We start from the raw sequence: 18,692 nt of genomic DNA on the forward strand, positions 1-18,692 counted from the left end.
CTAATAACTACTCGGGGCCTATAATAGAATAACTAACAACCTCCGTTACTCTTGGCGTGCGCTGCCCTGTCTAGGATCCTGGAGATATGTTTATGTGCTATCCTGATAGATAAATGGTATGAGCATCCCTTTTGTAACGAGACTGTAGCCTGTGCTACACCTATAGGTCGGCAAATTCACTCATGAGTCTTCTCACTCAGCCTCACTCAGACTCAGATCGAGCCATGAGCGTGAGTCTCAGTTAGTCCGGGTGAATAATATTTTGGTGAGCTTGAGTACGAGTGAGTCTGAGTCCAAGGCATTCCGGTTGAAGACAGTTTTCGTGAGTCTGAGTGCGGGTGAGTCCTAAGAACAAAATATATTTCTTGAGTGAGTGAGTGAGCTCCAAATTTTTTTGCCGACCTACGGTGATAACTACTCAACTTCAGCATTACTATCAGGCTTATTACGGCTGACGTTGATGCTCACTTCTACTCACAGATACTTCAACGCAATAGCATACATGCGCCGGCTCAATATTTATTGATCACAGGCGTGCCTCGACCCTCCCCCCCCCCCCCCCCCTTTCCCAAGGCCCGCAATATTCTTCAAAGGAAGTTCGTGATAAAAATATATCCTCGTATGAGTCATATCTTTCAATAAAAATGTTTTTAGTGGATTGCAATCACCCATAACTCTTATGTGAAGGTACGAGATCAAATTGCGCATCGTAGAGCACCGATCATGCGAAATATTTGCGTTTAAGTGCATTGACATCCTGATCGAAAAAGCGTAATTATACGCTAACAGACTCATGAGTCGAATCACTTAGACTCTGATCGAGCCGTGAATCTAACTCTGGGTGAGTCAGAGTGAGTAATATTTTGGTGAGTTTGAGTCCGATTGAGCACGGTTACGAAAAAAATTAGTTAGTCTGAGTTCGAGAGAGTGCGATTCAAGAAAATTTTGGGGAGCCTGAGTCCCAGTGAGCCCTAAGGGCAAAATATATTCCATGAGTGAGTTTGAGTGAGCTCAACATTTTTTGCCGACGTATGGCTGCACCAAGCTCGAAAGCTTGTTATTATTATTATTATTATTATTATTATTATTATTATTATTATTATTATTATTATTATTATTATTATTATTATTATATTATTATTATTATTATTATTATTGATTATTATTTTTAACAGGAAAGCTGTTTATTAAATCGTTCCTTGTGAGTCGATCACCGAAAACTATCACCATCTTAACGGGTATGTGCCACTGTGCGGTTACCTGAGAACAAGTACAGAGACAGAGAGAAAAAGAAAAAAGAGAGAGAAACAAACAGAGAGACGGCAAGAAAGATATAAAGAAAGAGAAAGCGCACAATTCCTGCCGAAAAAATTCACGAGGCGGGATTCAAACCCGCGTACCCTCGATACGAAAGCGAGCGTGCTAACCACTCGGCTATCCATGCATGCTAGCGGAGCATAGCATAGCCTCCTATAGTATAGTGTAGCAATGGGGTTGGAAAGTGAAGTGAGCGTGGGGAGGAGGGAAAGGAGGAAGGAAGAGAGTAAACCATATCATAGAAAAAATGAGAAAGAGAAATATAGGGGGAAAGAAATGCAAAAGAAAAGGGGAAAAGAAGAGGGAAAATTAGATAATCAAACAGAGAAAGAAATAGAGTGAGAGATAGATAAAGAAAAGGATAGAAAGGAGGAGGAATCTGTTTCGTAGAGTTGCTGTTGAATCTGTTTCCTAGATCCAAGTAAAATTCGAAGCAGGCCCGTAGCCAGGAATTGTTTTCGGGGGGGGGGGGGCAGGGGGGGCCTTGCTGAAGGGCTTGACTGCCTGATTAAAATATGTACCTATTTTCATTATTTAGTTTCGGTAAAACACCCCCTCCTAAACAATTCGGGGGAGGGGGGCAGACCCCCCCCCCTTGCAACGAACCTGTATAAGAAGCTTTTGGAAAGAATACTGAACAGCTGTAAACGCAGACATTTGTAGTGGATGGAATGTCGTGCTGTGTAAGGCGTGCGACCGGGCTAGTTGGTATTCCATGACTGCGTAAACAGCGCGGAAGGGACAGAAGAACAGTCCTCTTATGTCCCTTTTTTTAGGGGCGAAGCTCCTTATAGCATCACCTGGTCGGTCGTCGCTCCATCCGGCGTTCCCCCGCCGTCGCGTCTCCCGTATCATTCAATAGATGGCGCTGTCGCATAGAGATGCATGCAAACTGCAGTTCGGTGACGATATACTAGATGGCGCTGTCCCATAGAGATGTGTGCAATATGGCGGTTGGGTGAATGCACGCTAGATGGCGTTATAGGTGCCGCTGCTCTCAGATTGGCTGCTGTGCCCGTTATTAGATGCGAAGTATCTTATGGCGGAGTTCAATCCGGTGGTGGTGTGCTGCGTGACCCCCCTTACTGCGCATGCGCATACCCTCTCCACACACCTTCTCTCCACTCTCCCTCACCATTCTTCCTGTCCTCTTCCCCTCTCCCCTTTCCCATATCCACTCACCCTCCCCCTCTCCACTTCCCCTCTCCGCTCCCCCTTCCCACTGTTCCTCTGAAACGCGGGCTAGACATGCCGAAATTCTCTCCTGCGCAACGCCGCGATGAGCACCAGCGCATGCGCGTCCCCTCCCCCATCTCTCTCCTCTCTTACGCTGCCCCCCTCTCGCACGCCTGTCGACCGCGTTCCCCGCTCGCCCTGTGAGAATTAACGGCCAGGCTAGAGGGAAAACAAGACACGCGTAGCGTTCCTCTTCGCGTTCCACGACGCGAGGTCGGTAGCATGCCCAACGAACGCCAACGGAACGCGATCGTGCAAGAGCTCCGGCTTCGCATCGCCTCATGGCCCCTTAAGCGGGAAATGGTGTAATTTTCTCTCATGCTCCTTGATCGTCGCCGTACGTGGAGGAGTGCGCTTGCCGGATCGTGCTGCTTGGCGGACCATGGACGACGAGGAGCGCCGGGTGTGGAAGGCCGCTGCGTCTCGTGCTCGTCGGCAGGATCCCGAGGTGCGAGCTCGAGAGGCTGCCGCCAAGCGAGCGCAGCAGTAATCAAAGCGGCGTATCGCTTTGATTACTGCTGGGCGAAACCGCTGAACATTTCACGGTGTAACCATGATTGCTTCAGGAGCTTCGCCCAAACATTTCATCATTCACCCGTGGATATGCTGTAATTTTTTTTTGTCTCCCTTCCACGCTGCTTATGCAGTCGTGCTGTGTACGCAGGCTTCTTAGTCCTTTCAAGTCAAGAATGTTATTCTACATGAGTGGAGGTGTAAGCGTATCGCGCAGCCTTCCTCATCGTCTAAAACGCGCTCCTTGGCTAGGAGGTGCATATTTCGCAGAAAATGAAGGCACGCCATGAAAACATGGACATGAAGGACAGGTCGACTGCGAACTTCCAGTTGTAAGTTCTCTCCTTGATGTCCATGTTTTCTTGCCGTGCATCCCTTTTCAGTATCACCTTCTTTTCATTCCACTATGCCAAACCTTATTCAATTGAGACATTGCAGAAGATCACGCCATCTGTGACTGTTTTTAGGCATCCATATGGAGATTTCAGCTTCAAAAAAAAAAAATATTCGCCAGGTCCTTCTAAAGCATGGCCCATGACTAGTTCATATCAGTTTATAGAAGTGCTTGAGGAGGAATGTCGAAGTTACTCGTTATTCTTTATACATTTAGTTCTTCCTGCTGGTAAGACTTGTTTGTAGGTTTGCTTGAAAGATAAGCATAGCCAGCGCCTCCTCTATTTTTCAGTGCCTGGGCGAACGCTCTCCTCGGGCCGTCGAGCGCGCGCTACGCGTCCGCTCGCCGCTGCCGCGTGGTGGCGCTGGGCAAGTAGACTACGGGATGCTGGCGCTGAACGGCCGCGCGTATCACAAAGCTCACGAATTCGTGTATGCATCCGAGTTTAATTGCATTTGTGCTTCTTGCAGGCTTTCACAGGTACAGGGGGATGGAAAGAAACGCTAATATAGCGGCGCGCTGTTTTCATCAGGCTCTAACCGCGATGGCAATAAAAAGATGCTAGATGGTCTTTTATTGTGTCATGGATGACGTCGTGTTCTCATCAATCATCGAGGCTATAACCATTTGAAAATAGATGCGAAACAGCAGAGAATGCAGATGCCGCATGTTCGCGTCTTTACATCTCCGCTTTAAGTATTCCGCAGGCAGAATGTCAGGCCGTGCTGCCGGTTCGACACTTGCACTCGAGTTTGGTAGTATTCGCGTTTTATTTTCTATTTCAGTCTATTGCAACCGCCCCAATGCCTTAGTATGTCATACTGTTGTGTTCCACTCTGCAAATGGAAGTGAAAGAAATCACGATTGTCTTTTTTATTTCCCTTTACTGATAAAAAAAAAAAAATCTCACAGGGTCCCTTATGCATTCATCTAAGACGACTGAAAGGCGAAAGCCATCTTCTTCTTTTTCTTCTAGTCAATGTATTGAACATTTCCTGCCTCCCTCCGAGATATTCTGCGCCTAACGTTGTTTTCTTACAGCCTCAAGGAACGGAGGGAGCGCAAGCTTTCTGCACATCAGCGGAGGCATGCACTGCCTCCGTGATCGGCCCATTTTGACCAAGCGAAGATGTATTATGACGACGTCACGTTATGTGACGTCACGACGATGTCACAAACTTTTATAATCGGTGACGTCATCACGTAATTATTTTTTGCACCACTCGTGCTGTCGCCGCCGACGGTCAATTTTCGCGTTTGATGAGGCATCTAAGGCTTTCGCCTTAATATACTGTTCGGTTGTCGTTGCATGAAATTTCAGCTGCCGTTGGTGTTCAGTAGGGGTGGCTTGCTGTAATTAGGCGGGATAATTGGTCTCCTAATACATCTTCAAACTACACTAGAATATGCAGCCGTCGTTTACGACGCGAACATTTCGTAGAATATAAGAAGCGGCGGCTTACGAACGTCACTCTTTGCAGACTACCCTTCACGTTTGCAGCTGAATCAACTCATGGCAAGTATCCATAAACGTGACCGTGTTGCGTCCGAACAGTCAACGAATGCATGTAGTACCAGTAGCAACGCTGCCTCGCGATTGCCGCTATGTGCATGCAGCGCTGACTTTAGGTCCCGAAGCTGAAGAATAGGAGCCCATGGACACTACATGCGCTACCGGCGAAACAACCGACAATCATTATGTACATTGTCACTGGAAGCAGCTTAGTGACATTTCAAGCTATTTAGCGCATGAACTCATGGCTTGCGTATAGTCTGCTACAACAGTAGTCGGTAGCACGCATCGGGGAACTTTAAGCGCCAAGCTTTGAGTACTAGCTCTTGGCAAATGCTGCTTTCGAAAATCGACTTTCAGACAGTCAATAACCGACTGTCAGTCAAGCGAACGTAACGGTGACAAAACAATTTTCCGCGCATCACTGGCATGCGCTCTCTGAAATCGGGCTAGCAGACGACGCGCGAGCGTCTCGATCAAATAGCCGCGAAAGACATATGCCTTCGAAATGGGCTGGTTGCCCAGAACGACAAGTGCTTCATGATTCCAGTTTACAAGTTTCATTATACTTTAAACAATGCGAATACAGCTGAAAACTGAACCATATAGCAGCTTCGAATGCAGCCACGGCATTCGTTTCCGCGAGCGACGACGCGACGACTGGTCTACTACGGTGGCGGCGCCCGGCGGCTAAAAGCCGCACTAACGCCGACGGTCGGTTCCCATTGCGCTCCGCTCCTTCGCCCAGGCACAGAAAAATAGAGGAGGCGCTGGCATAGCTAAAGTAGAGCAATAAATAGGACAGAAATGGCCTGATTTTAGTAATAAATACAAAATTTTAGAATAATACAAGTAACATTGTGCACACATGTCCGATGAACTAGCGAAGTAATTGTATCTGCACTGCTTTCTGTGAAAGATGGCATTTATAGGAGAACACAGGAGGTCCGGAAAATCCGGCTACGTTGCCATTGATGACGTCACGTTTTCAGAAGACTGCGAGCGCTACCACAAAGGTGAGTACTGCTGTTATATGACATGCAAGTAACCAGAATAGTTCGCCTAAACGCAATATCCCGACACATGTTCGTTTCCAAGACGCTAAAAACTCCACCGGTGTTTATTAAGTCCTTATGTTTGGCTGGTTAACGCAATAAAGTGAGTTTAGCACGGAATAAAATAAAATGAAGAGATGACAAGTGGCCTTTATTTTCACGCCAGGTCACGGTGTAGTGCACCAGGTACACATTAATGAGTTTTAGAGATTAAAGATGTTGAGTTTTACGAGTAAAAACCACGACATAGCTATCAGGAACGCCGAAGTGGGGAACTCCTGATAAATTCCTGCCACATGGATTTCATTAGCCTGCCCCTAACTTAAAGTGCTAGGATGTTCAGCATTTTGCCCTCATATAAACATGGCTGCCGGGGCCGGCTACTGAGCCCACTTCCTCGAACGTAGCATCTGAGGTGCTAAGTGGTTTGCAGGCCTACATCGCAAACTTAGCAACTAATGTAGTTTACAGGTCGACATCGCAAGGATCGAAAACATTTTTACAGTGTTATAGCTTGATATTTCCGGAGATCTCGAAGTACTAGATTTATAGAGAACGAATGGCGGAGAGCCTGCAACAACTCTCTTGAGGAAAAATGAGGAAAACTGGATTTGAGGGGAAAATAGTTAAATCAAATGAGTTGCTACCACTCTTTGCTCACAGTATTCAAGACAAGGTTTTAGAATACCATGTTCAGCGTCTCTTCTCTGGACATATTATATGCATTTAGCATTGCTAACCTCTTTATCGAAGCCCTGCCAGAAGCTTCGACACCAACACCACCAACATTCACCTGTAATGCCAGCGAGTACCAGTGCGGTGACAGTGAAGAGTGCATTCCAAGGACTCAAGTGTGTGACTTCAAAAATGACTGCTCCAACAAAGCTGATGAAGCCCAATGTGGTAAGTATATATTTGCTGACACGTGTACCATTTGAAGTTCTTTTTTTTTGTCTAAGTGCCACATGGTAGTCGAGATGTTAGATTATGGTCGTGTTATTCAACTTCAATAATACCATTTCACAGAAACGAAGCCTATACTGTAAACTATTCCCAAGTAATGGTACATTATATGACAAAGTGGCCATTCGGACGGACTTTTCAAACGCAGTCGCAGTTTTACGGAAGCACATAGATTTAACACGGTGATCTCTGCACATTTAGTAATATCGAATGGAATGGAATCGTTTTGAAGACTATGTACTAAGAGGTCCGTCTGATAAAAAAGCCGTGAAAATCAGTTTTTCTTGAACACTAAGGAATATATAATGTACGACAGGATGCTGATGTAAGTATCGAAGAATGGGTTCGTTCTCCAAGGAAATTACAGAGTTCTTCGTAAAGGTGGTGTTCAATTCAGCTTTTGTGAAAAACATTCTGCACGCATGCAGGTGTGTTTGGTAGACATTGAACGTCAAATCTAAATAGGGCAATTCCAGTATGCCTTCGCCTGTGTCATCCCTGCTCTTCTATGAGTAATATTGCATCATAACGAGTACAGTTTGACACATGAGTATATCCAGGGTTTATGGTTAAATTAAGCTTTATGGTTTTCTTAAAATTCAGCACTGGGAGGTGCGTGAAAACCACCTTTGAAGATGTTTTCTATGCGAGGGGACACAAGTGAGACCACATTTATCGCTGTCAGCCGCCCAATTAACTAAGATTGGATAATGAACTTTTTAATGTGTGCAGCAAGCGGGAATCATTGTATTGGAAATTTGGAGGCCGTCGTGTGTCCACACAGTATCACTTGGAAGAATTCTTCTAGTTTGTCTGTGTCCCGAGATATACCGCTGCAAAATTTAATTGCGCTTTCCATGATTACGCATGCAAGAAAGTGAGCACTGGCGCAAACCTCCTCCCCGATGTGCCGCGGCAGCTGCGTGCGGCGTTTAATCTGACAACTGGTCGAAGGCATAGGCAAAGATGATCACGGTTACTCTCTTGCTACCGGCTGGCGACCGCAAGCAATGACTGTTCGTCACATCAGGGAGGAACATTGCGCCGGTCCTCACCGTGTTGCATGCGTAATCATGCATACCGCAATTAAACTTTGCAGCGGGATATCTCGGGGCACAGACATGCTAGAAGGATTCTTCTAAGTGCAACTGTGTAGAAACGCGACTGCCTCCAACTTTTCAGTACAAGGATGCCCGTTTGCTGCACTCATTAAAAAAGTAATTATTCAATCTTAGTTAATTGGGCGGCTGACAGCGATAATTATTGTCTCAGTTTGTGTCCCCTGGATGCATAATTTATCTGCAAAGGTGGTTTGCACGCTCTTCCCAGTGCTGAATTTTAACAATACCACAAAGCTTAACATCACACCCGGTAGATTGGGAAGTGCAGCGAAAAGAGATGCGCTGGGATTTTCCCTTCGAGTGGCATAAACATTTTTCTGTTAAAGTGTCTATGCGAGGGTTGCAAATAAGCTTATCCATGATTAAGCAAAAAAAAAAAGAGAACACATGCACAATATACCTTTATCTGTCATAGGGGGTCAAATTTAATTTACCCTACTTAATTTAATTTTACCTAGCTGATTTCCTAGCTGATGAACAAAACTAGTAAAAAAACTATAGAGATAGCTGTTTTATTAACAACTTTAGCAGGGACCCCCTGAAAAGGATATATCCGAACTAGTGATACAAGCGAGTGATATTCTTAATACTCTTCGAAATTAGTTATTCCACAGGACCGACCTGTTTTCGAAATTTGTATTCTCTGATTCTGTTGCAGAATAGAAATAGAGTTTCGCAATCACTATTCGCCATTGGAATGTTAGTTCGATGCTTTATTCTGATTTATGCTCCACAATAATGCCTACGGCCACTGATGAACATTGCTATGTTATGCTTTACTCTCGCCTCCTCCTTTCCCTCCTTCTCACCCTCACATCTCTCTTCCTCAGCCTCACCTCCCTTTCCCATTATACTATGCTATAGTATACTATACAAGTACTTTGCTATACTATACTATACAAGGCTATGTTTTGCTCTGCTAGCGTGCCTGGATAGCCGAGTGGTTACGATGCTCGCCTTCGGATCGTGGCTAGAGCTGTGCACGGGCCGTATTTCCGAGCCCGAGCCCGGCCCGGGCCCGCTGACTTTGTCGAAGGCCCACCCGAGCCTGACGGCCAAGGACTGCGAGCCCGCCCGGCCCGGCCCGACGCACAAAAACACAATCCCGGGCCCGGCCCGGCCCCGCCCGGCCCGACCCGGCTTTTTGAAGGTTGGCTGCGAAAATAAAACATCGTTTTCCGGTAGTTTGGCATTTTATTGAGCATATCGAATATGATCAAACGACACACGACGAAGAGTCTCTATTACACAGATTACAAATTGTCGTGCAAAAACCGCAAGCAGTCCAACGTTTCCGGCTTCAACGAAGTGCGGCGCTTTTGCATTATGTAGCCCTCCGAACTGAAGTTACGTTCGCTGCTTGCACTCGTCGGCGGAATTGCTAATATCTTTTTTGCCAGCCTGGCAAGCTTTGGATATCTCTGATGCTTCTTCTTCCAGAAGACTAAAACTTCAGATGGACAGGAGGGCGATTCCATAGAGAGATAATCGGAGAGCTCATCTTTTGTAACTGCTACATTCTCACCACTGTAGCTCCACTCGCTGAACAACTGCAAGCATTGCTTTTTTGTGGCAGGTTCTTCCTCACAATTCCCGCTCATTCTCTACATTTCGGGCTTGAGTCGGGCTTTGCGCCGGGCCCGAGCCCGGCCCGATAAAACTCCAAGTAGCCCGAGCCCGGCCCGGGCCCGAGGTGAAAACACGTCAGCCCGCCCGAGCCCGGCCCGCGGGCCGGGTCGGGCTCGGGCTTTCGGGCTACCCGGAGCCCGTGCACACCTCTAATCGTGGCTACTCGGTTTAAATTCCACCTCGTCAAGAAATCTCTGCGCCAAGAATTTTTCTCGATCTCTTTCTTTTCTCTCTCTTTCTTTCTCTGTCCCTCTGTACTCGTTCTCTCAACCATCCGAGTTATTGCATCCCCCTGCGGACAAATAGGCGCATATTCAAGGAGCGAAGCAGAAGATGAAGAAAAGGACGAAGCTAGCGAGCACCGGCCGAGTTATTCCGCTGCACGTGCTATAAAGGTAGAGGCCATTCATGATTACGATTAGGGTGCCTTGATGCGCGTTTTGTCCGGGGGGGGGGGGGGGGCGCACATATCGAGGCACACTAATTACGATAGCTCCTGCGAACGCGTAACGGTACAACGAAAATTATATAAGCTCCACTGTAAAAGAAAATTTCATTCAACGTCAAAGAAGTATATTTTGCAAACTGGGTCAGATATTTCGTTAAAAAAGGAGATAGTATAGGAACATTTAACGTACTTCATCGTTCTCACTTGTACAAAGCCATCATCATCATAGGATGTGGCGAACGCGCTCGGCTTCCGTCTTTCGGCTGTTCGCACGACATCCTCGATGCCTGAGCCAAGACATCTTCGATGGCCAAGCATCACAACGTTTAACTGAGCAAGTTGTTCCGTCTTGAACCAATGAACAGCGCGAAGGAACGAGGAGGAAGAAAAGAAACGACAAAAACGGCGCTGACTCGCAACTAATATTTTATTTCGAAATGAACGGAAGAAATAGCATCTGGCAAAGGCTGATAACAAAGAACCATTACGCATGCACGAGGTAACAAAAGTAACAAATAACCCCTAAGTGGCTGGTTAGACATGAACATGACGCAAACTATCCCTGAGATATGACACTTCTGCCTGGGATAGGGCTACCGAAGGTTGGCTGGTGCACTTGTGACCATCTAATGACATGTAAAAGGCTTGCATGATTTCTCGTGTGCACTGATCCCTGTGCCGACGCAAAATTTCTCTCCGATCAATACTTGGATTACAAGCACTTTTGCGACAGTGAAGAGCCAAATGAGAACCTGTGCCATTTTTAACATTTTGCGCATGCTCTTGGATCCTAATGTTTACGCAACGACTGGTTTGCCCTACGTAAATCTTACCCCAGGAACAAGAATTTTTATATACAACAGTAGTTTGACAATCTACGAACTTTTTCCTGTGGTTGATGGCACCTTTGCCGTTTCTCACTTTTCCCTCCAATTAACTTTCTCTGCACGGCCGGACATACCTGTCGCAACTTGGGGCCAACACTGAAAACAACGTCAACATGGTACCCATTCGCCACATCTTTTATTCCATGCGATAACATATGCGTATAAGGAATCACAGCTATATTATTGCTTGTAGTAGCGCGATTATTATCAGCTGCTCCCTTCAGCCTAGCTATTACTGTTTTTGCCATTTTAGATGCAAAGCATCTTATGGCGGAGTTCAATCCGGTGGTGGTGGTGTGCGGCGTGACCACCCTTACTGCACATGCGCATGCCCTCTCCACACACCTCCTCTCACTCCCCCTCTCTCCCTTTCCACTACCCCTCTCCACTCCCTCTCTCCACTCCCCTCCCCTTTTCCACTTTTCCCCTCTCCACTCACACTCTGAAACTCGGGCTCGACATGCCGAAACGCTGCTTCGCATCGCCTCATGGTCCCCTTTAGCGGGAGATGGTGTGAGTTTTTTCACAAGCTCTTGTGATAACCCAAGTGGGGTATCCTGCTTCTTGTAGTCATGACGCCTGCCTTGTAAAACTTTGTCGCATCTCGTGGTGATATGATTTAAACAGAGAAGACTGAATGCATGCAACGATACTACCACTTCTTGGTACCTCCGAGTGTTCAGATGAATACGCTAGTAAAGCCTTATTTGCTCTAGGGGAATACTCCCAACAGACGTGATCCCCCGTAGAAAAAATAACCTTAAATCTAGAAATTGCAACTGCATTTCCACAGACAATTCACATTTAAAAGATAGGCCCTTACCGCATTCTTTGAACTCTTTTAACGCATGAATTACTCTCATTTGTACATCACAACTTCTTACAATAACTAAATATCATCTACATACCGCACGACTTTTTCGAACAGGTCTCCGATGCTCTTTTTTATTTTTCTGTCCACATAAGCTAAAAAAATGTTACTGAGGACTGGTGGTACACTATACCCAATGTATACTCCAGATTTCTGTGAAAAAAAGCTTCCTGTCCCAGGCAAGAAGCGTGGAATTCAAATAGAAAGACAAAACTTCCATAAAGCTATCTACGGATACGATACATTTGCTAATGAATGACTGTTCCTCATTGTCATCAGTTATAAAACTCTTGGCGCATTGCATTAGCATGTTACGAGGTAAGGAGTAGTACAGTCGCGCTCAATATGACTTGCAACATGGGAGTGCGTCGCCTCACTTGTTTAAGGATTACGAATTCTTTCCACTAGCCCTTATTTCATCAACTAAACGCTGTTGTTTCACTAGAGGATATTCCCAAATAAGAAAATAATATTTAGTTACAGAAATGAAGTAGTTTGAAGCTATGCGCAATCTTTAAACCCGTCAGGCCACGCGCTCACGTGTTGAAAGTGCTATTGCCCGCGCTGACCACGCCTGTCAGCTTGCCCGCAACCGATTGACGGCTTCACAAGAAACACAGAAGCACCGTTACGACGCGTTGCATCGTGACAAACGTTTTCCAACGGGTTCCCTTGTTCTTCTCTGGTCCCCAACGCGACGTGCCGGCCTCTCTGACAAGCTACTTTCTCGTTACACGGGCCCATACCGCGTGCTTCGACAAGTGACAGACGTTACGTACGAAATTGTCCTGGATAATCCAACAAACTCTTCTGCTTGTTTTCCTGTGACGTCGTCCTCGTATCAAGGTTCAGGCGTTACCACCATCCTCCTGCTGTGGCCCCGTAGGCGCGCCGGGTCGGCGCTTTTGCCGCCAGAGGTTGTGTTGAGTCGTTTTTACCAACGTTAACAGTGCATAGCGGGATATACTCTGAAAAGGGCATCTGGGAAAGAGGTGAAGAAGTCGATGTTCTGTTGTGAGCTGTTCTGTGGCTTGCTACTGACTAAGTGTTGTAATTTTCACGTAACAGTACGAACAAGAAGAAGAAGAATAGGGATGATGATGGCTATTTACAAGTGAGAACAATGAAGTGCGTTCAATGTGCTTACAATATAGACACGCGTATTTCCTTTTATTTCATTTTTTTGTTCGAAAGTGGGCACCGCCTTTATCGCTTTCTTGTGACGCGCTTTACGCTTGGTGTTGGCCGCGCTTCAAGTCGCATCCTGCACCGCAAGTGACGCTGACTGTTCTACAAATATTGCATGCCCGACGTTTATGCTTGAGTACCTTCCGGATTGTACGCGAGCGTCAGTGATGACATTAGAACGTACTGGGAGGCACGTAAAAAAGCTAACGCATTTCGCTTACGATCAGTTCTTTCGATTACCGACGATTGTATTCGAGGCTATTGTTGCACTGCCTGCGTCAATTCTTGTCTCTCTGGGCACAAGTACGTCCAGTAAAGTATTTCATCACTACTGCCTCCTTAACTGTCACAAGCAGGTGACAATGTTGCTTGCAGCAACACTCCGGGCGAAACATCGTACTCTTCAATAGTGGATAGCGCGAAATCGAACAGGATAAAGAAGGAACACAGATGCACAGGACGTCGTACTAAATGTGGCCGAGTGGCTAGACCAGTTGGTTTAAGTGTATTACATAATCACTATTAGGAAACGATAGAATCGCACAATGCAAATAACACAGGAACTATGCTGTCCTGTCTACTTCATGTTATGTTTCTCTACAAGTATCTCAAAGCACTCAGACAGGTTTCCGTGCTATAAATCTTTATAAGCGCATACGGATAGGCCAAAATGCTTGTCAATCGCACCAAGTTCATTGTGCACATGTCACCTGTAAATTGATAAGGTTGAGCCTGATTTGGCTTTTCCAGTAAAGTATGATAGTGTTCATTAGAAACAGACGCTCTATTTGACATATGTTCTCAGCTTCCAACTACAACGCAATCCACATAATGCCCAATATTGTTCGTCGTCCACAATAAATATTTTACTCTTCCTGTACTCCTCCTATGTATTTTTAAATAAATCACAGGTTTCCTTTACACGTCATAAGAGATTGTATGTCCAGCCCTTCGTCTTCCTTCACTTCATCTCCGTAACAATATGATTAGCAGCCAAACGCAGAGCAAGTCATCTGGTACTACGGGTACTGCGTCCTTACTTTTCGGGATGAGAGAAACTGCTGAAAAGGAAGTTGTCTTTTTTTTGTAGCATCGACCTATTGTACGATGATATGGACGATATCGGCTATATTATAATGTTTGTTGAGGTAGGGTTTTGCAAATCAGTCTATCTCATGAATTGCACACCTGTGTAAGAACAAAAACTCTTAAACTAAAGATAATGGAACTGGTCACGTATGAAAAACGTGCACACGAAAAATCAGGTGTTTCATAGAGTTGCAGAAGCCCGAGGAAGTTTAGGACGACCTGCTGAAAATTTCCTGAATATTTGAGAAAAACACTGCAGAATATTTAGATACCAACACACGCCCCTTCATCTGAACAATGCATCCTCTAAATACTTCATCGAAGACAATCGTACGCAGAGAATCATATGCTTCCCAGCGTCAGTCTTAAAGAACCGATAACGTTGTTCTACAGTGCACTAAGCTAAACCAGTCATACGTACAATATCCCCCATTGGGAACGAGAGCTCCTGAAAAAAGTTAGCAATTGCCCGTCACACCTTCGTTTTATTAGACTGTACAGTAGTCTTTATGAGAAGGCGTGATCAAAAAGAGATAATTGTTTGGGGAAAAATAGCTAAATATTTGGGGAATCTGTGTGAAAGATTTCTTTCATTGGTCAGGCTGCGCAAATTCTTTGGTATTGTCTGCCTGCCGTTGGTGATCACTGCTTCTCGTTCTTGGTTCACGACAGCTCGCGCTGACCTAAGTTCGATTCTACGAGTGACGCCTCCCACGATTCTTCTCATTTCTCTTAAGTGCGCTGCACTATAGGTAACCCGCCTTGTCTTCCATCCATGGATCTCACGTGGCGTGATCACGCTCACAGTGAAGCACTCAATACAGGCCATAACAAGGCTAGCAATGCTCAAAACCAGGTAAAAAAAGACCGAACAAGGTCTAAAATATAATAATTAACAGAAATCACCAAGAAATGATAGCAATGAATAACTTAAAATTAGGGGTGTGCGAATGGTGAAAAGTAGAACCAAATCGGATACGAATCGAATACTATTTGAATAGTTTTCGAGTAGCAAGGGGACCATTTTCAAGGCAGGCCTAGAATCCTACAACCTTTTTTATTCCAAAGAAATATTCACAAACTTTAACAAGGTAACATTGCTGTTACATTTAATAGATGAAAAAGCTTGGAGGACGCTTGACCTTCGCAGTAGAACGCGATAGCGTAATCGGACCGTGTTCCTATGGCCTTCCCAATCGCCACCCTGGCTTCGCTTCTCGGTGGAGTTCTAAAGCGTGCCGTAAGGAAAGCCAAAGTGCGGACGCCCTCCGGCACCTATATCCATGCATGCGGCGTGACGACACGCGGCCACACGGCGGAGCGATGCCGTTCAAAAGCGCCCCCGTGAGCCCTTTATGCCATCTCGCTGAACCCGCTGAAGAACCTCCGAGATGTGCGCACCAACAACGGTGAATGGTGCATACAAATAGCTTACCGTTTGTATACAAGTGGGTGTATGCGTAGTGACGAGAGGCTAAACGCATCACGCTGCGGAGCGAGTGGTCGCAGACTCGAACCCGCGGTCTCACTCGAAGCGATTCTTTATCTTTTTTTTTTATTTGCATCTATCTCGAATTTTCGCTCACGGACAACGCTGTTTTTTTTTTTTTGCTCAAACCAACGACGCCATCGCCGAAACCCCGTCGCCGACAATGACACCGGAATTTTTGCGAAACGAGCTTTTTAACGCTATCGCGTTAAAACACAGCATTTATGTATGTTAAGGTAAGCTGGTATAGAGTCTAAAGCCTTCAGGGTGTTTTTTAACTGTACGATAAATACATCAGTTGAGTATTTGAGGTGGTACTTTGTCACCAGCTTTTAAACAATACTAAGACCTAAATGTTAAATATTCTTTCATGAATGAACATCATGAATCTCATGATAGTGATGGTGGATTGTGGACACATTCGCTTCGGCAACACTGGAGTTTAAAGCAAAACACTTTTCTTCCGGTTTTGACTGCATGCATCTTCACAATTCACTAATTAAAAAAATAAAATGATTCCTCGTTCTTCCGACGTGTTGTACCTTTGTGGCACTCCCATCGGTGCTGATTATTTGAAAAGTATTCGAAAAATATTCGGTAATTCATATATGCGCTATTCGATTCGTGTACCGAAACGAATACTGTGCTATTAGATTTGTTATTCAAAATTTTCGAATATAAGCACACACCTACTTAAATTTGCTAAAAATGTTTTGTAAACAAGCGGCTCACTCCGGCGCCGCGCTAGAGAGGGCGCCATCGCCTCGCAGAGCGCACGATATCTCCTCTCACCGGCTTTCTACGGCGCTACATCGGAAGAGGGAACCAACCGGACGGAACTCGCTACAGATGACACGTATCTCAACTGCCAGTACAAGCAAGAAGTCCATGAAGCGCAGAAAAAAGTAGCGCACATGTCGCACACCAAGTTTGCGAATCTCCCTAACAAGATTCTAATAAAGTACTCCTGTCGGGGAAACCCTACGTCCTTACCTCAAACATTGGCGTCATCGACGGTTTGGTAAGCGAAGCAGTGGAAACTCTACGAACGGGAATCGCAGGGCACCCGTGCTACGCACTTCCTGAGGTTACACAGCAGTGGAGCTGCCGTACGCTGTTTTTTTCTGCCTCGCTCTTGTTCTCTGCGGTGTCTGCTTGGTTGTTGAGCACTTGACTGTGCATAGGTTCTACCACCGTGAGGCGGAAAATAACGGAAGTAGCATAACGAATACATGCTCTTTGACACAGGCTGCGCAACTCTGCTAAGAGTCGGAATTCATTCAGTTATCTTTCCTATAACGCCAACCTTCACCGTAAACGTCGTTTGACTATTACGGTCAAGCCTCGTTTCTTTTTTCCTGCAAGTTATAACACAGCACTTCCATTATAGGTGCCTGCGACGAGTTCATGAAAGACTTGTGCGGCCTGGAAAATGAAGAGCCCAATGCACGCTTTGGATGGAAGCGGATGATAGCTCGAGATGCTAAACAGAACCGACTTTTCCCTACCACCGACAGCAAGTTGAACCCGGATGGAGCCTACGCAGCATATTCCCTACTCAACGCTGGTAAGGACAGTGCACGTGTCTACCAACTGCTATATGCAAACATTAGAATGACGTTGTACTGCATGCACACGTAAATCAGGCCACTGAAACATGCTCCTTTACATGTAAGTTCGATTGCAATGAAATTGCAGATGTGCCAGCGGGGAGCAGCGCCATATCAATGGTGACAGCACCGTTGGGCCAGATCGCACACTCTTGTGTCGTCAATTTCTACGCCTATGTTGCCGACGATGGTACGTATACATTTCCTTTTTCTCAGTTTAACGGCACGTGCTTATTTTATACATTCAGGAAGTTTTTTTATTGAACTTCGTAAAATCGTATTTCGTAGAGCGCTACCCATATTGATACGCTCTCACCCAGATATGATCTGTTGCTGTGATTGCCACACCACCAATTAGTAGTCCGTGTCTAGCGTAAGCCGGTGGCGTACAAAACAAGAAATGGGCCGACTGAATCGGCACATGGAAGTGAAAGCTCTTGCGGGGTCAGTGAGACGTCAGTGATTACGCTCTAAGAAAAATAAAAGGGTATGTGTTCCTCTTTTCGGGGAGTCTTGATTTTCGTCTTATATGACTCTCTGTTGGGCCTCGCGACTCTCTAACGAGAGTAGAATGATTTTCAAAGATTTTTCATGTGTCTCATTATCGAGAGTCATAAACGTGGAATGCCACTACTCACAAAAGCAAGTCAAAAGAGTCTTGTCTTTTTCATAGAGAGTACACGAACCTGGCGGTACATGCGAATGCTCACTTTCGAGCGTTCTAGTGAGTTCTGGCGTGCGGGAGATATTGAGCTGGTCGAAATCGAACACACGGAGCACATTCACGCTATTGTTTACAAAGTTCCACGCGCTCCAGCTCATACTGCTTGTATCGGCCCTTTTACATTTCAGCGGGAGCGGGCCTGAGATTATGCGTATGCACCGATTGCTCTTTGCAAGAGCCACGACACGGCAGACCTTTTGTATATGTCTGATCTCAGAAAGGCTCCGCGCTGCTGGAAGGTGAAAGCTACACCTGCAGGATACAAGTCAAGCGGCGGCGGCGGTGGTTTATTCGTTGTAATATTAGCGTTGCGGTCAGAACGACTGTGTGGTGTCCGTTTTAGAACAAGCGATCTACAAAGCCGTTTCAGCACAGAGTCGCTTCACCGCCACTAAACCTTAAGGCATGAGCTACTTGTAAAATGCAGGAAGATTACGGTTGAATACATCCCATGGGCGCGTCATGCCGTTAGATGTGTTGCCTCGTTTCTTTCTCTCGGTACAACGCGATATTTGAAGACTTATTGAGACACGCGCCTCATTCGATAGCCATTATTTTGGCACGCCTGCACGTAGTCTACAATAATACTAATAAATATTGGCGTTTAACGGCCCAAAACTACGACATGATTATGAGGGACACCGT

The 18,692-nt window shown here is 45.8% G+C and overlaps 1 protein-coding gene across 1 annotated transcript in view; it reads left to right on the forward strand.

Annotated features, from left to right (window-relative positions):
- The window catches only part of LOC119381971 (MAM and LDL-receptor class A domain-containing protein 1-like), a 70,607-nt gene extending 52,158 nt beyond the window's left edge, over positions 1-18,449 (forward strand). Inside the window, exons 15-19 of the mRNA XM_049412958.1 lie at positions 5,893-5,989; positions 6,782-6,931; positions 17,104-17,280; positions 17,412-17,513; positions 18,391-18,449. Coding sequence (XP_049268915.1) covers positions 5,893-5,989; positions 6,782-6,931; positions 17,104-17,280; positions 17,412-17,513; positions 18,391-18,449 — 585 coding nt within the window. The remainder of the gene's footprint in view (positions 1-5,892; positions 5,990-6,781; positions 6,932-17,103; positions 17,281-17,411; positions 17,514-18,390) is intronic.
- Positions 18,450-18,692: the final 243 nt, after the last annotated feature.

The sequence above is a fragment of the Rhipicephalus sanguineus genome, chromosome 2 (genome assembly GCF_013339695.2).
Source record: "Rhipicephalus sanguineus isolate Rsan-2018 chromosome 2, BIME_Rsan_1.4, whole genome shotgun sequence".
Taxonomy (NCBI): Eukaryota; Metazoa; Arthropoda; class Arachnida; order Ixodida; family Ixodidae; genus Rhipicephalus; species Rhipicephalus sanguineus.